Source organism: Puma concolor, chromosome C1, assembly GCF_028749965.1.
Source record: "Puma concolor isolate L17-30 chromosome C1, mPumCon1.1.hap2, whole genome shotgun sequence".
NCBI classification, from domain to species: Eukaryota; Metazoa; Chordata; class Mammalia; order Carnivora; family Felidae; genus Puma; species Puma concolor.
This window is the reverse complement of record NC_141674.1, coordinates 104766815-104789931: the sequence shown is the minus strand read 5'-3', so window position 1 is coordinate 104789931 and position 23117 is coordinate 104766815. Positions and strand designations below refer to the sequence as shown.

The 23117-nt window shown below is 51.1% G+C and overlaps 1 protein-coding gene across 4 annotated transcripts; it reads left to right on the top strand.

Annotated features, from left to right (window-relative positions):
* Positions 1-4386: 4386 nt before the first annotated feature.
* ANKRD35 (ankyrin repeat domain 35) lies at positions 4387-21793 on the top strand. Of its 4 annotated transcripts, none has more exons than XM_086718029.1 (14): positions 4387-4559; positions 9829-9959; positions 10760-10848; positions 11240-11304; positions 12112-12169; positions 12357-12427; positions 12759-12865; positions 13426-13613; positions 14231-14268; positions 14446-16449; positions 18323-18412; positions 18695-18760; positions 19561-19671; positions 20545-21793. In XM_086718029.1, the coding sequence occupies exons 1-13, from the start codon at positions 4521-4523 to the stop codon at positions 19621-19623; spliced, it is 3009 nt and encodes a 1002-aa protein (XP_086574155.1). In that variant the 5' UTR covers positions 4387-4520; the 3' UTR covers positions 19624-19671; positions 20545-21793. The 4 variants fall into 4 exon arrangements, 3 of the variants coding, with proteins under 3 accessions (XP_086574155.1, XP_086574154.1, XP_086574153.1); XR_015255056.1 differs by lacking the exon at positions 4387-4559 and adding an exon at positions 20189-20415 and having other exon boundaries at positions 9170-9959; XM_086718028.1 differs by lacking the exon at positions 4387-4559 and having other exon boundaries at positions 9170-9959; positions 20189-21793.
* The last annotated feature ends 1324 nt before the right edge of the window (positions 21794-23117 follow it).

Here is a 23117-nt window from a genome sequence, read left to right as displayed (position 1 = left end):
CGAAGCAGGCTCCAGGCTCTGAGCCCGACGCAGGGCTCGAACTCACGAACTGTGAGATCATGATCTGAGCCAAAGTCAGACGCTTACCTGATTGAGCCACCCAGGCACCCCTGTTTCATGGTTTCTAAAAACGTGTGTTTCCAAAGCACAATCTTTCAATAAAGCATAAAGTATGTTCACGAAGACATGGTATGTATGTATGTTATGAGGATACAAATTATCCTCAGTTTCTCTGTGATAAGAAGCCAAAGCATTTAAGCCTACATTCAGTAATCAAAGCATAAGTATTTTCTCAGTTTTGGAAAAGACTTAGATACCAAAATAGTTCAATCCAATTTATCATTTAGCAACACTTTAAAGCTTTAGGTGGAAAGATTTCGAAAGCTATTTTAACAATTGCCCGTGAGAACTTTATGAGACAGACAAAATTAACTGCCATTGTAACCCACCTTGTGCTGACAGATTGCAACAGAAATAACACGAGCTTATTTGACCATTAGCAATCATTGGTAGAATAAAAGTTTTGTATTTAATGCTGATAAGTCTAAAGACATGTCTACCTTAATTAAACTAACAAACTTAACATAGCTTAAATACAGAATGTGTTGCGCCTGGATCAACCTAGAAGTCGGTTTGTTCCCCACTGTCAATTTTTAGTTGGGTCACCTGTGGAGAAATCTGAAGTGGGTGGTTTAAATCCGGAGAGGGGTGCTCTTTGCTCCTTGACAGCAAGGGTAGGAGGAGCAGGAGCCAATGGCAGGAGCCAGAGACAAAAAGGATGCTACAAGAGCCAATTATGCAAACCATGCCCATGGTGGTGCAGAAACAGGAGGAGGTGGAGGTGGAGGCAGAGGAAGTGAGGTAGCACCAGCAAGACTGGAGGCAGATAAAAGCCCAGAGGGCAGAGAAAGAGGACTCCCGGTCCTAAAGTTTATCAGCTTGGACAGACAAACAGAAGCACCTTTTCTTTCCACCAACACAGACTGAAAACAGGTAGTCCATGTCAGGCCAGAGAAGACAGGGAACTTTCCTGAAACAAAAGGAGTTTTGGCATCTCCTTGGGAATATTCCTTAAGGTCTCGAGGTAGACTAACCACAGATGACTGGCTCCAATTACCGCAGCCATTAACCCAGGAATGAACCCCCTCCCCCATACAACAAGACTCAGGCAACATTCATCCGGTTCTCTCAAGATATATTCCAGACCTGACCCAAAAAAGAAGAAGCAAACAGAGAGGAGATGCGTAACTCAGGAAAAAGAGGAAGATATGTGCGCGATCTTGGCAACAACCTGTTTTCAAGAGAGACCAAGGGGAGCACATAGAGAACATGACAGAACACATGCAAGTGATGGATAAACAGAAGTAGAAGGGCCTGAGGCAGCTGAGCCGATGGTGGATTGAGGGGTGCAGGGTGGGGAGAGGGGTGTCCTCGGGCCCTGCTAAATGAGTATGGACGGATCAGGATTTTAGTACAGGGCCATCAAGTCCTGACAATATGGGATTTTGGTCATTTTCCCTGACAAAAAAGGTCTAATTGATAAATAGTATTGAAGTTTAAGGGCCATCTTTGGTCCTTAAGTGGGCCATTTTTCATCATCCTCCAGAGAATATTGAGGCTGGCCATTATCACAGAAGATGAGATGCTTCTTTAAATCCTGTTGTCCAAATTGACTCCAGTGTGTTAGGAGACAGCCCAAAGGGTAATCCTTTGGGATTGAGGAAGCTGATCCCATAGTGAATTCCCACAAAACAAATGAGGAAAGTACATTAACTATGAGTCCATTACCAAAACCCCCCTTGGTTTCCGAATGGTGTCCCATCGGGAATATTGCCAAAGTTTCCTGAGGTTCAGAGTGGGGGGAGGCGTCCCTCTTTCTTGACTGCTCTGACACCTTTGTACTCCCCAAGAAGGCATGTTGACCTCCCTTCCCTTCCCCATTTCATTCTAGACTACAATAGGTGCTGGTGAATGGACTGAAATGCTGCAGAGATTGGGGCTGCCTCTTTCCATTTTGGGGGAGCCAAAGTATTTGGTGACCAATAATAGTACCCTAAGCTCTAGATCTGGTATTAATGGATGGGGTAGAAGTCTTGGCCCTTGTTAAGAAGGGGCAGCTATTTTATATCATATTAATTGTCATATATCTAAACTAGAAGTATTTTCAATCTGAGAGCAGGATGGAACATGCCAAGCAGCCCATGGGTAAGGACAAAATGAGAGTATGAAAAAATGAAAGTATGGAACTCCTACGTGTTCTGGGCAACTTTCTTTTTCTTTTTCTTTTCTTTTCTTATTATTATTTTTAAAGTAGTCTCCATGCCCAACATAGGGCTTGAACTCATGGCCATGAGATCAAGAGCCACATGGTCTACTGACTGAGCCAGCCAGGTGTCCCCAGGTAACTTTGTTGTGAGCTTTATCCATGATCCAGTCCCAAGAGCTCGGTGCCCCGTTGGGTGAGTGCCCCAACTGGGTAATCAATCGCTTCATCCGGTCCCTTTCAGGAAGCACACAGCCTTACATATCTTGGATTTTACGCTCATCAAGGGATCACACCGGGTTATTTAGGAGGAAACTTTACATGGAAGTCTTGAGATTGGTGGCCATCCTAAAGACATATGTGGCCATCCCATGCCCAACAAGAATATATTGGTTAAAAGAACAGGAAAAACAAGGAGAGTCTGGTTTCTGAGACCAACGCCATTAGGGCTGATGTAATAGTGTCCAGCTGGTGGCAAGAGTTCATCCCTCTCTGTTGTGTAGCTATGGGCAAGAGTTCCTCTCCTGAGCACCTGGGCAACAGGACACACTCTGAAGGGTCATACTATTCGGGACATCTCTGAAAAAGAAAAACAGGTAAGAAACAAAGACGGGGGTAACAAAGATTTACAAAGTTGCATCAAGCTCCTGAATTCACTCCCTTGTCCCCGAATGGGCCACCAAAAATGTAGAATCATTGAGCACACGGGTCAAGAAAGCATTCTTGAGATGTTGTATGTTGCAACTTAGCAAGTTTATTTTAGTAACACGGACAGGGAGCAGAAAGAGTTGTTCTTTTGCTGTGTGAATGAAGCTGGTGGTTATATGCTTAGTGCTCAAGGGGGAGGGGATGTGCAAGGAGTATTAGATCATAAAAATGCCTTCTTCAAATTTCTACTCCGAAAAGTACTTTTGCAAGTTTTCTCTGGTGCTTATCATTGAGTTCAATATTAATGATCAGTGAGATTTATAGGCAGTCATGAGACCCTCCCTTTAAGAATGTAGCAACGAGCTGGTATTTGATTCTTATTGAAACTATGTAGGCTATAGGTAAGCCTTCTGGGCTAACGGTGAACATTTTTCTGCTCCTATCCCTTATCAAAAGGACACATGGGCAGACCAGTTAGCTGCAACTGACAATTCAAGAATTGCTGAGAATCTGAATTTAAAGGGCAGTGGAAATAGTTTAGACAGTTTTGTGGGGTTTATTTCAAATGGGAGCTACTTAACATAAGAATTCTCTCCTCCCCCACTGCTATTTTCTTTTTTTTTTTTTTTTTTAATTTTTTTTTTTCCAACGTTTATTTATTTTTGGGACAGAGAGAGACAGAGCATGAACGGGGGAGGGGCAGAGAGAGAGGGAGACACAGAATCGGAAACAGGCTCCAGGCTCTGAGCCATCCGCCCAGAGCCCGATGCGGGGCTCGAACTCACGGACCGCGAGATCGTGACCTGGCTGAAGTCGGACGCTTAACCGACTGCGCCACCCAGGCGCCCCCCCACTGCTATTTTCTAACTTACAGATTTTGCTACAATATTAAGCCTGATCTCCTTTCCCTCAGGTTTTTTCCCCCCAGGTTGCGGAGGGTCATGCAATCATCCCAGCTCAATCCTCTGCTCTGCACCACACTCTCCTGCGGTTTCCAAATTGCTCTCTTCAAAGCCTCTTTTGTGCTTGGGTTTTTGGTCAGGGAATGGGGGAAGGAAGCAGAGGTAATTAAGCAGGCCAGATGTCTCTGGATATAATAAAAGCGTCGTCACCAGTGGTTAAACGCGACAGTTGGTAAGAACACAGCCGACCTAGCGAAGCTCAGACCTGAAGCCACGCCTGAAAGGGCGGAGCTGAGGCGGGGCTTGGGGGCGGAGCCGCAGCCTGAAACTGCGGAGGGGTGGGGCTGGGGGCGGAGTTTTAGCCTGAGCTCCGGTGGTACCTTCTGCCATAGAGTGGGTTGGAGCCGGAGGCGGGTTTGCTTTGGGAGGGCGAGGTTTGAGACCATGCCCAAGTCGCAGCCAAAGACTGCAGGTTTTTTGCTTTTGCAACGTCAGAGTAGGGCAGGGCCAGGGGCGGAGTTTTAAGGCCAGTTCTCGGGTTCTCGTATCTGATTGAACCCAGCGGGTCCTGGGGCGGGTCCTGGAACAGGTCCCACTCTGCTTTTGACAGCTGTCTCTTGCAGAGCCGCAGCCGAGTCCCGTGGGTTCGGGAACCTGTAGCCCCGTTCTCCGCGCGTCCCCGTCCCCCCGTGGCTCTGGCCCTGGCCATGAAGCGCATCTTCTCCTGCTCCAGCTCACAGGTGGCGGTAGGTGCCAAAATGTCCGGGAGGATGGGGCTGGGGTCCAAGCCCTGTGGTGACAGAAGTCCTGAGTCCCATCTTCATGCACCATCGCCTTTTCTCTTTATCGGTCTTTCCAGCTCTTCCACTCCCGCAATGCAGCCCGCCAGCCCTGCCTTCCCCAAGACCCTGGTCCTCTAGCCGCCGACTTGCCTTCCCTAACGTCTGCCCTCCCCCAAGTTCCTTTCTCTTGGCCCTTTCTTGTCCTCCTAGCATGTACACCCTCAACTTCTAAGATATTTCCTGCAGCCCCTGCCCCTCCCTGAAGGCCGTGTCTACTTTTGCTCTCTCACAGTACTGAACACCAAGCATCTGCTCTATCCCCAGCCCCTGCTCAGCCCCAAGTTCCACTCTATGTCCCAAGTTTTGCCCCACAGCCCCATTTTCAGCCCTGATCTGTCCTTACAACCCTGCCCTCTCATATGGCTCTATCCTTGCTGTTTCCTCTCGGCCCAACAAACTCCCAGGCCAGTGCCTTCCATTAGCCCTGCTTCAAAATCTTCTCTGTCCCTGCCTCCCATCTCCCCCTCCCCCCGCCCCCCGGCCTCTTCCACTCCTGCTATCTCATCAGCACCAGTGGCTCTCCAACATCGCTCCAGACTTCTTTCCAATTGGTACTCCCACACCAGCAGCCTCCTCCTTGCCCCCTTCGGCTCCCTGCCCCTCTCTGCCCAATGGTTGTCAACCCTAGTTTTCCCCCTTTTGCCCCAACCTCCTTCTGCCTGCTCTCTGTGGGTTAATCTTGCAGTCCCCCAGCCTGGCAGGCACTGGTAGAGGAGACATACTTGTCTGGCAGCTCCCCAAGAAACTGGGTAAGTTGCCTGCAGAATCCACCCTGGCCAGCTCACTGCAGTGTCTGGTTATCAGATTGGTTCTTGGACCAGTCAAGACCTCCTGCCTGTTTCTCCCCAGAATCTTCCTTCATTGAGAACCCTTACTCAGTTGCTTAGGCCTTGTGCTCTCTGCTTCCTGGACTGAGTTGGGGAAAGGTGACCATAGGAGAAGAGGGTATAGTGGATGCTCTCTGAGAGCTCCCAGTAGAAGTCACTCTATTCCCCATGTTCTCCCAGAAAACAACACGAGGCCGATTACAGAAGGTGGGGCACAGAGAGGACGTAGCTGCCTCTTCCCTGAAGATCTCTTATAGAGAGACCCCCTATCGGGGGATGGCATTTTCTGTGGAGATTGGGATTGGGGCTCATTTAGAAGTGAAGTAGCCAGCGACCTGTGGGAATGTTACTTAGCCTAACCTGACTTAGTGGTGTCCCTCAGGAGCAAACATGAGAACAGCTCAGCTCGCTCTGCAAGGGCAGGCCACAGAAGCCTGGACGTGAGTGAGCTATGAGGCAAGAGTAGGAACTCTGTTGAGGCCTGTCCTTGTCCCACTTGTGATTGCTTCTCCCGTCATCTCCACACATGGATCAGCCAATCAAAATGCATTTACTGGCTGACTAGGATAGGTACCAGAAACTGAAGCTACTCAGATTCCGTCTTAACTGATAATGATTTTCTGATTCACACGGACTCTTCCCTAGTCACTGAAAGTCCTCCACATTGCCCTTCCCTTTCCGGTCTGTGCAGTCGGCCTGCTCCTTAGGAATGGGGAAATTATTTCATTTTTCCTGATTCTCCAATCCTTGGTCAGCGTCTCCTTTCCAAGGTGCTGGAGTAAGCAATGGATGGAATGTTGGAATTTGGAAACATCCCTCCCTCACGCCAGCTCTACAGATGTTTGGCTATGAAGAATTTCCACCCATTCTCGACTCTCTTTAGTGTCACAAGCTCATAGGAAGTGAATTGGGTGGATTTAGAACTATCTAGCTGGAAAGAAAACAGTTGCCTTGGTGAGGATGGATCACAAAAAGCTTAAAAAATAGGCCAGTGTCAGCTGCAAATTGTTTCCTCCTGAAACTTCCTCACCCTTATGATAAATTCCTCCACTCCTTGGGTGGCTAACCACTCTGAACATGTTTGTCAGAGAAACAATGCAACAAGCCTTCCTGGCCACTCCCAAAGCCTGGCTTCCAAGTCTCACCGGAGGATTGCCCCTGCCTGTCTCCACTCCCACCCCCGGGTCCAGGGCCAGATCCCCGCACCCTTAGATTGAGATCAGGAGCGAAGATCAGTGATCATTTTAAAGTTATTCTAAGTTATCCAGAATATAAAGAGCAAAACAAAGACACAAATAAAAACCCGACTCTTATGGTCTCGTTTTATTTTAGTCTGATTGATAGATGATGCTTTTTGAGGGAGTCTTACCTATTAGCTTTCTCTGCCTATGTAGGAAGTAGACCAAAAAATAGCTTTCAACAGTTGGCACTGAATCAGCTTAGAGGAATGTCAATTGCATTAAAAAAAATTTTTTTTTGAGAGTCAGCTCCTGCTTCCTCTAAGGCAGCCTTTCCATTTCCACGCACCTGTCCTACACACATAGCCAGTCTTTCTCTCTCTCCTGTTGGTGTGTCCCATCTCAGTAGGATGCTTATGGGCACACAGCCAGAGATAAGGTAAGGCCACAATTACTTGTACAAAGGCCCCTAATCTTGGTTACAGAAATACAAAGCTTATCCTTGTTTTTGAGTCTGCTGATTAATGTGGTGATTGCTCCCTTGAGGCTGTGATGGCAACCCAGTGCCTCTTGTCCAAGGAGCTGGGGTGAGCAGTGGACTGGATCTTGGAATATGGAAGCATCCTCTGTCCTTCATCCTAGTTCTACAGAGGTTTGGCCGTGAAGAATTTCCACCTATTCTAAATTCTTCTTAGGGTAACAAGATTATAGGAAACAAACAAGGTGGATTTAGGGGCGCTTGAGTGGCTCAGTTGGGCATCTGAGTCTTGATCTTGGCTCAGGCCAAGGTCTCATGGTTCGTGGGTTCAAGCACTGGGTCGGGCTCTGCGCTATCAGTGCAGAGCCTACTTGGGATCCCCTCTCTCTCCCTTTCTCTGCCTCTCTCTGTCCCAGAATAAATAAATAAAACTTTAAAAATATATATATTTAAAAAATCAGGTGGATTTAGAGCTCTCTAGTGGAAAGAAATGTGTCTATGTTGCTAAGACCCACCTTCACCATCTCTACAGCCTGGCTCTTATGCATTGGCTGATATGAGCAAGATCCCTGCCTCCCGTTCCCCTGTATGGAGAATTCTGAACCCAGAATTTCTGGCACATCCAAAATGTGCCCAGCAAGGCTAGGAAGGATGGGGATTGGAACTAGCATTTATTGTGCACCCACTATGTGGCATAGTGCTAGGTGCTTTATAGCACATTATATCACTTGGAAGCTGAGGTTCAGAGAAGTCGTTACATGCCTAAATTCACAAGGACAGAACGTGTTAGAATCAGGATTTTAAGCAGAGGACTTCAGATTGAGATCAGCTGATGGCAGTGTCCTGCGGTGGAGGCGTAATTCTAACTTTCTGCTTTTTCTGGCTGTAACTCGTCCTCAAGGGACATTGGATAACATGTTCCTACATCCCAGAGTCTGTTGGTATATGGAGCAGACACTTTGTTTATTTTGCCCTTGGAGACTTAACCTGTTTGGAGACTCTTCTCTGTGCAGGGAGTAGCGTCTGAGGGTGGGTGGCTTTGCCCCAGAGGCCGCCTTAGACTGCGTACATGGAAATAAGTAAACCCTCTTCCACAGTAGTGCGTGTGGTCTGGTGGTGAGGACCAGCATTGGGCGTCAGGTGGCCTGGGTTGTGATCTCAATTTCACCACTAGTTTGTGGTGTGACCCTGGACAGTTATCCAGCGACAGTGTGCTTGAGTTTCTTCTGCTGTCAGATCAAATAATTTCAGCCCTGCCTGCTTTCCAGGGATGTTGAGAGGCTAATTGAAACAGCACTTGAAAAAGACTGTATGGAGTCACAAGGGCTGTGCTAGCCTGAGATCACTCTTACGTCGTGGGCGTTTCAAATCTCTCCTGCTTTTGCAACATAGTTTGCCCTGGCTATGAAAATAGTATCCCAAAATGAGTTATTGGGCTGCCATAGACCCTATTTTTTTCCACCTCCTCCCAAAGCCTCTTTCTTGTTGCGATTACACCTCATAAAATGTAATGTATCACCCCCAGCCCCTCCCACTTCCTGTTTGGTTAGAAGAATACATACGCTCGCTCGTAGGGTTCTTTACAGGTTACAAAGAGATTTTATATACCTCATATGAGGTTAGCTCATTTAATGCTCACAGCGTGATGAGGTAGTAATTATTTCCCACACGTTATAGATGGGGAAACAGAGGTGTTCCGTCGCTTGTTCTGGGTCCCAAAGGTGAGAAAGTGGCCGAACCAGGCCCCGAACTCGGGCCTGCTGACAAAATGTGCATCCAGGACCCTTTTCACCATATCCCAGATGTTTGCATCCCTTCCCCTCTCTGGATCCAATCAGGCTGTTCTGTGCTCTCAGCCCTGGGTGTTTCCACACAGCTCTCTCTCTTTCACGCCCTGCCATACCTCAATTATTGTAATTACCCGGCCACCTGCAAAAGTCAAGCGGGAATGATGGAACAATGCATGCAGGTGTGGCTGTTGCCGGGGACAGCTGCTCCCTGCCAGGGTGAAGAGGAGGGAGGCCTGGGGAGGGAGGGGGACGGGAGCTGCCTCCTCAAGCCTAGCTAGAGACCTATCTTTGCCTTTGGGTGGCTGTGCCATGGAAGGGGACGGAAAGGGCATAGAAATGAGATGGGAAAACAGAAACTCTGCTTCCCCTCCCAGGTTGGGGGCCCAAAGCCGAGGGGTAGAGATGGCATGTATGGCTGGGTATTTGGACTCCTAGCCGTGGTGTAAAGCTAGGTGCCTTGGCGTCGCAGAAATCTGAGGACAAGAAGCAAAGCAGCGTGGGGAGATGAGCGGTAACGTGAGCCCAACTGGGAGTGGTTGGTGTGGTTCAGTTTGCTCGGGCAAGACCTGGAGAGCCAAAGGGAAAGTCGTCGTGGCTAGGATCGCTCTGAGCTTGTGCACCTGACAGCAATAATCACATATGATGATTTAAAAAAAAAAAAAAGACATCTGAAATACTCTGCATCCAGTACTCGAACATGACCGTAAACCCAGTAGTCTACAGGGCCGACAATAACCAGCAGTGGTTTCTCAGTACAGCACGGAATGATCTAGGCTGAGGGACTTGTGGCATGTTGGAAGGACCTCGGCCATGTCTCTCTTCTGTTGCCTGTCATCCTTCTTTCCTTTTTCCACTCCAACCCCACCCCCTTTGTTCGCACCATTTGTGGCCCTGGACCAGGTGGAGAAATGGAACCGCCGCGACCAGAAGCTGCTGGAGGCAGTGCAGCGGGGGGATGTGGGACGCGTGGCCTCCCTGGCCTCGAGGAAGTCGGCCCGACCCACCAAGCTGAACTCGAGCGGCCAGTCCTCGTGAGTAGCCCCTCCAAAGCACCCTCCCTCCCCTTGATATGTGGTTCCCTTTGAAAGTCCTAAACCCCAAGATCAGGTAGGACCAGGGAGTGCCTACAGCCTCAGAGCCCTTTTTGTCTTAATCGGAAAGCGTATTGGTCAGGGTTTGCTATGGATCGAGTGCTACACATGGTGAGAGAAGAAGCTATCCTGAGTCCAATCTCACAACCCAGGTTGACAAAACTGGCAAAAAACAAAACAAAAAAACCAGACAGGAAGCCCATGAAACAAACAGAAAACGGTGTATTTCTAACAACAACGTTTATTTATTGCAAGGGTAGGAGGGTGTGTAAGCTTGAGCCATTAGGAACCAAGTGGTAGCCATGAGCATCACATAGCTAGACAGAGTGATCCGGACAGGAGGGACATTATCCCTGTCTCTGCCCAAGTGAGCCTTCAAATGTCCAGTCCGCTGCTCTGCTCTCTGGCTGCCTTGTTCTAGGACAGTCCCAGTTGTAAAGGCCCATGTGGTCAGAGTAACAGGTGGTTAGCTATGCGCTCCCTGGACACCCCTGCAAGAGTCTAGGTTGCTTGAGACCTGTAGCTCTTATTTCTGTCTTTGCTTCCCAGCCTCCTCTGCCTTTGTGACAGTAAGCCACATAGCCTTTTCCTCAGAAAGTCAGGCTCGGGGAACTCCCCTGTCTGTTGTGGGGATTGGCTCTGGGGGTGAAGGAGTACAGCAGGCAGTGCTTACAAAGCCTCCCGCATCCCTCATCTACTGGTCCCTTCATCCTTCTGTCCCTTGGCCTTGATTCTGGCAGGTTTCATCTGGCAGCCTCCAAAGGCCTGACAGAATGTCTGACTATCCTGCTGGCAAATGGAGCTGACATCAACAGCAAAAACGAGGATGGTGAGTTAGACCATGCACTGGGCCAAGCTGTTGGCCTCTCCTTTTACAGCAGCAATGGCGGGGGGGGGGGGGGGGTGGGAGGGGTGGGGGGACACCAACTGCCGGAAGTTCTAACTGTGGCCCCCACATCTTCCTCACCGGCTCTGGCCAGCATCCTTCCAGGGGCTCCCCTCTCTGCAAACCCTTCTCTGGGTTTACCTCACCCCTACTCCTACCTCTGCCAGGTACCAGGCACTGGGGGAACAGGAATTTCTGGCCCCATGGGGCTGAGAGCTTGCTTCTCTCTCTAATCTCCCCCTGATTATCTGTGCGTCTCTTGCCTTCCCTCCCTGTGAGTCATCGGCTTGCATGGGGCCACCCGCCCTCCATCTCCCCTTCTTTCTCTTTCCAGGAAGCACTGCCCTGCACTTGGCCACCATCTCCTGCCAGCCACAATGTGTCAAAGTCCTGCTGCAGGTAACAGAAATCTCTTGATACTACTTGTGGGAAGGGAGGAAGTGGGCCTAGAATCTTCTAACTTTGTCTTACAGTCACAAGCAACATTTGGTCAAATGGACCCCTCTCATCCCCCTCTCATCAGCAAGAGAGCTGATAGTCACGTATTCATTAATTCACAAACTTTTATGTAACGCCTACTATGTGCGGACACCATGCTTCATGCTGCCCTTGAGGGCCGGTCATAGAGCTGTGTTCCCAGGGACTGCCTGCCCGTCATTCACATGCCATTGGCAGAGCCCCTGCGGAGGCCAACTGCTGAGTGGCTGGGCAGGTGGCCGGAGGACAGAGGTGTTCACATCCACCCCAAATTCTACCATCTGTTTTTAAGGAGCTTGCAGGCTAGGAGCACTAAGACAGATACATAGATGAAACGACATGCAGACAATCTAGAAACTGGTCTCCAAAAGGCACAGTTCAACAGGCCACGGGGCAAATGGCTCTTCTGCTTTTGTTCTTCCTGGCCCTTTCCAAGTTCCCCAATTATGATCCTAAAGTCCCAGGCATGGACCCAGGTGTCATTTTCCCTAACGTGCTTCTTTGCCTATAATCTGATTTTTCTTGGGCCTTAGGTTTAGGACCCAGGGCTGAATTTCAAGGCTGCTTATCATCCACCAGGGGTGGATTGGGCTTGCCTAGTAGTTGGCCAGAGCCACGGTCCTCCTTCCCCTCCCCATAGTACTATGGAAGCTGGTGCCCTAAGAGGGGGTATGTGATAAGAGTGGACCCGCCATGCCCCATGCTGCTCTCCTTTGTGGCTGTTTGCAGCATGGTGCCAACGAAGATGCTGTGGATGCAGAGAATCGTAGTCCGCTGCACTGGGCAGGTATGTGCCAGGGGACCGGTGGGAAATGGGGTGGCTGCAGGGACCAGCGGGCGGAAGGGGAGGGAAGACAACATTTGGGGAGCAGGGCAGGCCAGGGCTGACTGCTGAAATGGTTGGCGGCGATGTTGGGTCATAGTCTGACTAGGTGTCTTTCCTGCTTCTTCTTAACCCAACATCCCTCCCCCAGCCTCCTCTGGCTGTGCCTCAAGTGTTCTCCTGCTGTGTGACCACGAAGCCTTCCTGAACGTCCCAGATAATGTGAGTGTCCACTGGGCGGTGACCTTCGCAGGGAGGCTGCTACTCTCTCTCCCTCCCTCTCTCTCTCTCTCTCTCAGAGCTTGACTGGCTCAGCTCCATGACCGCGGCTGCACACACCTCCTCTTCCTTCTCCCTCTGCTCCTCCTCCTCTTCTTCATGGAGAGGTTAGGCCTTATCTCCTGGAGGACTTCTCACCCAAAAGGAGTATTCAGCCCCTGCATCTGGGCTTTTTTCTGGAGAGATGTCGGGAGAGGGCAGTTGGTAGAATTGTCAAGCCCCTGGCTCCCCCTGGATCCTCATGAACTCCCCTCCCTTCCCACAATCTGTGCAGGACGGACGTACACCCCTGATGATCGCATCGCTGGGTGGCCATGCAGCTATCTGCTCACAGCTACTGCAGAGAGGTGCCCAGGTTAATGTCACGGACAAGGATGCCAAGTGAGCCTTCCCCACCCCCCTTCCCAAATCCAGACATTGACCACTCTAGAAAGGAGCCCCTGGGCAAAGTGTGTGTGTGTGTGTGCGCGCGCGCGCGTCTGTGTGTCTGTGTTTTGGGGAAGAAGGAAGACTAGTCTCTGTTTTCTTGGGAACCTCCTTCCTTCTGAGCAGTTGCTCAGAAGGCACAGATGACTTCCTGGCACAGATGACTCCAGGAGTGGAATCGATGCTTCTGGGTTCATTTGCTTAATTTACTGGTTTTCAAACTATCTTCTAAGCAATGGGATCCTTTTGCCAATAAAGAAGTCATGCAGCACCTCAATATAGAAAGTAGATGAACACAGAGCCCTTCAAATTGGCCCCCGGCTTTCTGATGCTGCACCTCCAAGGAACGGCATTTGAACAGTTCTGGTCTGCTCGAACACTTTGTCATTGGCTGGCACTGGTCTGTGGTTCTCCTTGCTGCACCGAGTGAGATCTGACTCTGAGCGGAATTTCTGGAACCAGGACTCCTGGATTCCCTGGGGAAGGCCTATGCCCAGATCTGTCCCAACCCACAGGTCGGCTCTGATCCTGGCCTGTGAGAAAGGCAGCGCGGAGGTGGCCGAGCTGCTCCTGAGCCACGGGGCAGACGCAGGGGCGGTGGACAACGAGGGGCACGACGCTCTGCATTATGCTGTACGCTCGGAGGACAGGGAGCTGTGGAGGCTGCTCCGGCAGGCCCTGCTCCGGCAGGGGCGGCAGGGAGGTAAGGCAGGTTCCCTTCCGTAACTTCGAAGTTCTCCCGGATAGCCTTAGAATCCCAGAAGCTTCTTAGAATGCCGTTTGTTCCTGGACAAAGAATCCCTCTATCGTCACTAGCTAGTGGAATGTTGATTTACTTATTGCTGCTACTTGTGAAATGAGCCCAAATTCTCAAAAGCATGGTCACAAAGTCCCTTCATGCAGCCTTGTCTCGCTGAAGGCAATTCTGCTTGGTACTATCGCTAGCATTTATGGGTTGTGATCGTAAATCTATTCGTGAGATTTGACGGTCAGTCTCCGTCTCCCCCACTAGGCCGGCCACTGGCTGTTTTGCTCACCAGTGAGGTCCTGGTGCCTATAACCGTGCCTGACACAGTGCCCAATAAATAAGTGAGCAGACAAAATGAATGAGCTGGCCGATCTCTGGGATGGTGAACCGAAGATGCTAGATAGTCAGGGACCCTTTCAACGGGGGTGGCTCCTGGCACCATGAAGACATGTGTGGGAAGGTTATTGCATCGAGGGACTGTTCCTCTCAGAAAAAGTCTGAAGATAAAGTGTGGGCTGGAAGAGGACCTATCTCTGCTCTCATCTCCCCCCCCCCCCTGCTTTTTTGTATAGGTCAGGGGCTTGCTCAACATCTGGATCTTACATCCCAGGTAAGACCCTAAGTGCCTTTTGCCTCTGACCTTCCCCTCCCCATCTCCCTCCCCAGGCTATCTCACTGGGATATCTCCCAGGGAGTGGTCTTCGGGGCATCAAGACAGTCTAAGAGCGGAAAGGCCGTCCGGGGGCTGGGCTAGCTGCCCGACTTCACTATTCCTTTTTTTATGTAGGCCTCCCCATCAGAGTCTCTGGTGGTTTCTCCACCCCAGAGCCCGTGGAGAGCGGAGCCCGAGGAAGAGGAGGAGGAAGACCCATGCCCGGATGAGTGGAGGCGGAAGTATGAAGAGGAGCAGAGGAAGGTTTCTCAGTTGGAGCAGGAGCTGGTGCGAAAGACGGAAGAGAGCGAGGCTCGAGCTGCAGCCTGCCTGGGCCTGGAGAACGGGATTCGAGAGCAGGTGCAGGAGCTGGGGCTTCTCCTATCACCACAGCCTGGGACTCCAGGAGGGCAGGGCTCTAGTCTCCGGCCTGGAGGAGATGGCATGGAGCAGGGTTGTCCCCTGGACCTTCTGGCCGAGCGCATTCAAGAACTAAAGAAGCAGCAGCAGGCAGCAGCTGCAGCTGCAGCCAAACGGGCGTTAGCTTCTAAGAAAGCAGAGGATTCGGTCTCGGGGGAGGTCCCGTATGAAGCCCCTGGAGGGGCCCAACCGGAAGAACAGGGGCCACCCCAGAGCCCCAGGTCTGAGACCATTGGGAAAGCCACAGGACAGCAGCTGACCACCAGCGGTGGACAGGCCCTTGGCCCTGATCACACCGACAAGCCACGTGCTGGCCAGAAAGAGGGGCCCCGGGCCCCAGGGGCTGAACCAGCAGGCACCGCGGCTGCACCAGTGGGCCCCGGAGACGTGAACCAGCTCCTGCTACAACTGAGGGAGGAGCTGGCCGCGGTGTGGCGAGAAAAGGATGCCGCCCGAGGGGTTTTGTCAAGGCCGGTCCTGGAGGGAGCTCTGGGGACACCCCGGGCCGAGGCTGCGGCGGCCGCCTGGGAGAAGATGGAGGCCAGGCTGGAGCAGGTGCTGGTGAGGCTGGACAGGGCCAAGGCGGGATTACCCGTGAGCCCTGACGCCGCTGCCCGGCCCGGAGAGGGAGCCCTGCACGCCGGCCCAGAGACCACCTCCGAAGAGAATGAAGGGGGGCGGCCAGGGGCTCCTGGGGCTCGCGGAGAGCCTCTAGGGGCCCCCGCAAGGGGACAGGTGCCTGGAGGAGGTCCGGCCAAGGGACGGTTGGAGAAGGAGGTGGCGGCCCTGCGGCTGAGCAACAGTAACCTGCTGGGGGAGCTGGGTCAGCTGGGGCAGGAGAGGCAGCGGCTGCAGGGGGAGCCGCAGTCCCTGAGTCAGCGTCTGCAGCGGGATTTCGTCCCCAAGCCGGAGGCGCAGGACCAGCTGCGGCAGTTGCGGCGCAGCGTGGGGCTGCTGACAGATGAACTGGCCGCGGAGAAGGAGGCCACCGAGCAGCTGCGGCAGCGCCTGGCCTCCCAGAGCAGTGGCCTCCGCGGGCTGTGGGACGACCTGCCGCCGGACGTGGTGGGCAGGGGCGTCGCGGGGCGCACGGCGGCCGAACCCCTGGAGGAGCTGCGGGCCTGCATCCGCGCCCTGGCCGACGGGCACCGCGAGGCCCAAGACTCGCTGGCCCGGCTGGAGCAGGAAAACCGGCGGCTGCGCGGGTCCCCCGGCCCCCGCGGGGAGCCACCCGGCACCTTCTCACAGGGCCCAGTCTCCCCCCAGGTGGCCGCTCTGGAGCAGGACCTGGGGAAGCTGGAGGAGGAGCTGCGGGCCGTCCAGGCCACGATGAGCGGGAAGAGCCAGGAGATCGGGACGCTGAAGAAGCTGCTGTACCAGGCCACTGAGGAGGTGGCCGAGCTGCGGGCCCGTGAGGCCGCCAGCCTGCGGCAGCACGAGAAAACGCGGGGCTCGCTGGTGGCCCAGGCCCAGGCTTGGGGCCAGGAGCTGAAGGCCCTCCTGGAGAAGTATAACACGGCGTGCCGGGAGATGGGCCGGCTGCGCGAGGCCGCGGCGGAGGAGCGGCGCCGCAGCGGGGACCTGGCGGCGCGGGCCGCAGAGCAGGAGCGCCAGGCCGCCGAGCTGCGCGGGCGCTCCCAGCAGTTTGAGAAGACGGCCGAGGTGCTCAGGGACAAGGTGGAGCATCTCATCGGGGCCTGCCGGGACAAGGAGGCGAAGGTGAGCGGGGCGAAGCAGCCATCGGGGAAGGTGTCCGTGCGGCTCAGGGTTCGCCGACACGCACCAGCCTTGGTTTAGTCAGTTTCATACCGCTGAACCGAACTCCCGTCATCTGCAAGGACCACGCTGTGTTCTCCGGGCTCTCGGGGATTTGGGGTTGAGATTGGAGGTAAGGTTAAGGTATAGATAGAAGAGAGGAGGGGGCTTAGGTATTCGAATGTGGGACTCGGGGTTAGAAGCAGGGCGGCCAGGCCAGAGCTAGTCCAGGCCCTGGACTGCTAAGGTTTATTAGCACGGGTCTCTTCAACAGTGCAGATGCTGTATCAGCCCAGCAAGAGGCCTGAGGTCCGTCGGGGTGGGTTGCTGTGGTTTTGCTGGGGTTCGGAGGAGGTGACTCAGGGGCCGATGGGTTTAGAAGAGTAGGCTAGCCTGGAACACTTCCCTCTCCCCTTTCCACTTCAGTCCCAACGAATTCTACCTAAGATTGCCATCAACAGGGAGAGCCCCCATGCAAATTAAAAAGTTTGAAAACCCCCGCGTTAGAAACCGGAGTTTCCCAGCGACTACTCCAGTAGTCAGTGTCAAGTCTCCATGATTCTAGGAGACGTGTTTGAGGAATCTGAAAAAATCAATTTAGAAATGGATGTAGTGATTTTAGAACTGCCTATGAAATGAATGAGATCAGTTGTCTTATTAAAGGTTGTGTGTCTGGTCAAAGGTAGAGTGATTTAAAAATATAGGGCGTATATGTTTTTTGGAACGTAGAGTGCATACCAAGAGAAGGACTGTTACGCAGAATAGGAATCAGTGTGGGTGGGGCTAAGTAAAGAAAGGAGGAATTTTCTGTTGGTGTTGAAGGAGAAGATGCATGTAGACAAACGTGCAAAAGAAAATTGTGGGGTCTGGCATCGTCTGGATTTGAATTTCAGCTTCAAAACTTACTGCTTGATCTTGGGTGAGTTATCTGAACCTCTAAGTCTCTTATCTAGGCCTCATCTATAATCTCCTCTATGATATGGGGACAATAACAGGGTTTTCATGAGCATTACATTAATAAGATAGTATATTTAAAATACTCAAAACAACTTTTGGTAAATGGTAAGCATTCAGTAAATAAAAGCGAGCTATGTTTAGTGTCCCTACTACTGCCGTTTCTATTACCGCTGGTTACCATTAACCAAGTTTGTGCCGCAGCCTCACAAACCACAAAAACAAAACTCACTTCTATTTCCCTCAGTGGTCAGCAGCCACGAGTAGATCAGGATTCGGTACAGAGTGGAGAGCACCAACAATGAATTCAAAGAGATCTTGGTTCAAATCATTATTTCGTTACCTATTAGCTGTATGATCTTGACAAATTACTTAACTTGGTCTCCTTATCTACAAAATGTGAATAGTCACACTTCTCTCAGAGAAGTCTTGTTCTTCTTGGGACAGAAGAAGAGCTGTTTTGGGTATGAATTGAGACAATGCGTGTAAAATTTCCGGCACATATTCTATACCCAATAAAAGAAAGCTGACCTTGACCCTGGGTGGTGTCAGGGTGGGAAGTGACTTGGGCCTCATTGGTCCCCTTTCTTTCCTTCTGGCCTCAGATCAAGGAATTGTTTTATTAACATTTATTTATTTTTTGAGAGTCAGAGAGAGACAAAGCACAAACAGGGGAGGTGCAGAGAGAGGGAGACACACAATTAGAAGCAGGCTCCAGGCTCTGAGGAAGCGGTTAGCACAGAGCCCGATGCAGGGCTCAAATCCATGAACCGTGAGGTCATGACCCTAGCCAAAGTCGGTTGCCCAACCGACTGAGCCACCCAGGCGCCCCTTTAAAAGTTTTTTTTTTTTTTTTTTTTTTTAATTAACCTTTATTTATTAGATCAAGGAATTGTTGAAGAAGCTGGAACAGCTTTCAGAGGAGGTCTTGGCAGTGCGGGGAGAAAATGCTCGCCTTGCCTTGCAGCTGCAGGTATGTTTTGGCCCTCAGGGAAATGGACACCACTAGGGAAGAGGGTGGGTGGCCCATGGCAGTGAGGTATGCGTGGGAGAGATTCTGGGAATTGCAGAGGCCTGGCCAGGTGGGGGTCCAGGTTGGGCCACTGATGGGCCGAGGGAGACCACGTGGCACAGCTAACCACTTCATTCTGTTGTTCCTCATGCTGTGGGGAGGGAGGGTGGTGGTGACATGTCAGGGTGGGTGTGCTGGGGTGTGGGGTGGGTGCATAAATCTCTCACCGGTGCTCACTCCCAGGATTCCCAGAAGAACCATGAAGAGATCATCTCCGCCTATAGGAAGCACCTGATGAATGCCGCTCAGGTGAGCCCGGGAGGGTCTAGGGACAGAGAGTCGGGCAGGGGGCATTGCATTTGGGGTCCCTCCTCCTACCTGCACATACCTGTCATTTGTGTAAAGCTGGACTTTGTTTGTTTGTTTATGTTTATTTATTTATTTTGAGGGGAGGGTGCAGAGAGAGAGAGAGAGAGAGAGAGAGAGAGAGAGAGAGAGAGAATCCCAAGCAGGCTCCACTGTTCAGCGTGGAGCCCGACACAGGACTGTATCTCACGAATATGAGATCGTGACCTGAGCCAGTATCAGGAGTTGGCTGCTTAGCCAACTGAGCCACCCAGGCGCCCCAGAAAGCTGGACTTTAGATGTTTCAGTGCCAGGTCTCCAGATCTCATTAGGCAGATCAAGAGTGGTTGTGCATGGATGTGAGGGGAGAGGCATTTGCCTTTCCTCGTCAATTCTCTGATCTACTGCAAGGCCTTTTCCTGTCCCTTATGCCCTTTCTCAGTTTCATCCTGAGCCAAATTATCCCTCACCAAGGAGGAGAGGTGGGTGGCTTGCTCCTTGCTTAGGAAGAATAACAACTACAAAGAATCGAACATTTGTTGTGCTCTGCTTTATAATCATAGTTTTTAACCCTCGTAGGAGTCCCGGAAAGTAGACATCATTATCTCCTTGGAAAGACAAGGAAACAGCTGTAGAGAAGTCACATACTATAAAGCAGGGGACATAGTAAAACAGCATTCGACTAAAGCACAGAACGATTCCTTATCTGTCTCTCCCCATTTTCTGTTTTTCATCTCCTTTTCTTTCCTTCCTGTCACTTACAGGGTTACATGGAACAAGATGTGTATAATATTCTGCTGCGAATCCTCAGCATACAGGAAGAGTGAGGCAGCCGGGGCCCTGAGGGGTGTGCGACTTCTTCTGATTTCTCTGTTGTGAGTTGTGGGTCAAGGGTGATGGGGGAAGCAGCCTGGAGAAAGGACTTGGGAAAGAAAAGAGAGGGAATTGGAGTCTCTTTTTGCCCCATGTGGTGGTGGCTGACATTAGGGAGCCCTGTGGGGTGTAGATCATTTGAAGCGAGGTCAGTTGAGAGGACACAATCTGCGGAATCACTGGGTAGAGGCGGGAGGCAGGGGGCAAGTAGACTGAAGGGGACCAACGTGGGATGGGGACCGAGACTTGTTGAGTAGCTCTCCTAAGGCCCCGGGCTAGAGACGCCAGGGAAAGACAGCCACGATGGCAGAGTGGCAGGGTGGGACTCTGTGAACCCCAGAATCTCTCCTTCACCTGCACATCATTCATTCAGAGGGTAGTCACCCCAGCTCTTCCTGCTGCCATTGTGCATCTTCTCCGGTCCAGGTAGATGACGTCCCTTTTAGCATCTTGGCGTGGGTGGGAGGAGGCTGAGGAGATGGAAATGTGTGCATTTCACTCCTGAATTTCTTCTTTCAGGGAGTAAGAGCATCCCTGGCTTCCAGAGGCTCCATCAGGCTTTGGAGGGTGGGGCCAGGCATGGGGATGGCATGGGTGGGGCTCCACATGACACTGTGGACCCCAGACCTGAGAACCTGAAGCCTGGAGTCGGCATGAGACCAGAGGAGATGCACGGAGGCCAGCTCTATGGAAAATAAAGCAGGAGGCGGTGTGGTGTTGGGTGTCCCTGCTTTCTCTGTTCAAAGGCGAGTGGGGGAAGGAAACTTTTTTTAAAAATCACAAATGGCCCCCAATTATGATCCATAGTAAGAAATACACTACATCGTGGCGCATCTAACCTGAAATAGTATTTACCCTTACTATTTTCTTTCTAGGATGTTCTCTGCTGTTATTCTCCACTGAAAAAAATATTGCTCAAAATACGTCCATCCGCCCATGGGTCAAGACCCACAGGTTGAAAAATAGCACTCTGTGAAAATGGAGATCGACACTCTTTCTCTTTCTCAAATCTGTCTCTAATCTTTTTTCTCTATCTTGTGATTCCTGCATCCACTATCTTTTTTTAAGGAGGAGAGACTGAGAGACCTGGAGTTTCTTCAAGATGTCGAATCTAAAATATTTGATGGTGTGTCAAACCGGGCTTCTAGATCTGAGGCACAGGGCTCACATGGTCCGTGTTCTTTGCCCAGGTACCAAGAGGGGTTAAAAGTCTGATTCCTGGGGAAGGGAGGAAGGGATACACAGAGCTGGCTTCTTCCCTCCAGTTCTGTTCTCAGACTGAAAACCGTGGATCTCTCTTGGCCACTTCCCGTGGGTCTCCTCCCCTTCGTGTCCCTCCACCAGCCAGACTGCTAGGTGTGGGAGAGGCAGCAAATTCCTCCCCAATCTGGAACTGCGTTTGGCCCCCTCCTTGGTCCTTCTCCCAGCCTACCCCCTGCTGGGTTAGGCTGGGTGGGAGGCCACGGTTTGGCAGTAAACAGCCTGCCTGGGTTGAGAGGAGAGCGTGGAGGGGCTGCTTCGAAGACAGGGGCCCACAGGGGGGCTGCAGGGCCTGGCTCCAGGGTTTGGGCCAGAAGAGAGCAGCGGGGTGTAGATCACATCCTAGAGAGGATGAGGGTCAGCTTTAGGATTTGTGCAAATGGGCACAGGACTGCTTTTGGGCGTGAAGAATGGAGACCGGAGGGGTTGATGGAGAAAGAGAGGGTACAGCTGCCAGAGGAAGAGCATCTGAAAGATTGAGTCCTTTCCATTAAGGGGAACAGAACCTCTCTTTTCTTTGAGTTACCAAAGAATCTCAAAGGACTGTTACAATCATTATTTATGGAGTGGTGGGAAGGGTGGGAAGAATGAAGAAACTGTTGAGAGAGAGGTGTCCAGACAGGGGGAGATGGTTTGGCTAAGTTCAAGTATGAGTCAGGAAGCAGCTTCGGTAATGGGAGCTGATCCCAGGATGGCTGAGTTATGGGAATGGTCAGTGATATGCTAACACAGGATGGAATGTTTCCAGCCCCTGGTCTTCCCAAATGGTGTCCCTCTGTACAACCCCATAAACTCTTACCCCAACGACCCCAGGCCCTGAAGTTTTCCTTGATTTCAAAAATAAATCTTTCTTTCCCAAAGTAACTCTAGTCCTAAGTTTGTCCCTATCCCTTCTAGGCTGTCTGCTGAATGGGGCTTAGGTAGGGACTTCTTACTCCTCTTTTTGCATCCCCCTTCTTCAGGCGTCAGATGTAGGGGTATATGGGTGAGAGTAGGTGAAGCTTGGTTGCCACGATAGGGTCAGACTGTTTCTTTGAATGCCTTCCGTCTGGAACTTGGTCTGGATTTGTAGTCTCCCTCCTCTGTCTGATAACATTAGTTCATTAAACTGACATTGAACGAGTCTACTACGGGCCAGGCTCAGAATAGAGTGAACATCTCAGAAAAGATTCTTGTCCTTACTGAGCTGGCATACAGGATCAAAATCGGGCATCCTGGTTCCTACTTTTCAGTTGTCCTGTAGGGATGCTGGAACTTCCAACCTCAAATTAACTATTTAAAAAAATTTTTTTTAACATTTATTATTTTGTTTTTGAGAGAGAGAAAGAGAGACAGAGTGTGAGTGGGGGAGGGGCAGAGAGAGAGGGAGACACAGATAAGAGGCAGGCTTAACCGACCGAGCCATCCGGGTGTCCCTCAAATTAACTATTAAAGGAGATTCCTTCTTTAGGAAACCATTAGGATTCAAGGTATGGTTGAGTTTCTTTTTTTTCTTTTACATTTTTACAGCTTTAATGAGTTATAATTGACATTCAGTAAACTACACATACTTAAAGTGTACAATTTGATAAGTTTTGACATATGTGCACACCCATAACACCCATCACACAATCAGGATAATGAACATATGACTCCCAAAGAATCCTCCCTTCTCTTTTTTTTTTAAATTTTTTTTTTAACGTTTATTTTTGAGACAGACAGAGCACGAATGGGAGAGGGTCAGAGAGAGGGAGGCACAGAATCTGAAACAGGCTCCAGGCTCTGAGCTGTCAGCACAGAGCCCGACGCGGGGCTCGAACTCACGGATCATGAGATCATGACCTGAGCTGAAGTCGGAAGCTTAACCGACTGAGCCACCCAGGCGCCCCCCCCTTCTCTCTTTTTTAAAATTTTCCCCTCCAAATCACTGAAAATTCTAGAGGATACAAACTAGTCCATAGTAACTTTTTAAAAAAAGTTTATTTAGAGAGAGAGAGACAGCATGCGCAAGAGGGACAAGGACAGAGAGAGAGAGAGAGAGAAAGAGAATCCCAACCAGGCTCCACACTGTCAGTGCAGAGCTCAATGCGGGGCTTGAACTCCAGAACCATGACCTGAGCCGAAGTCAGTACTTAACAGACTGAGCCACCCAAGTGTCCCCATAGTAACTTTTGATCTATATGACTGAGCAGAACAAAAAATGAGCTCA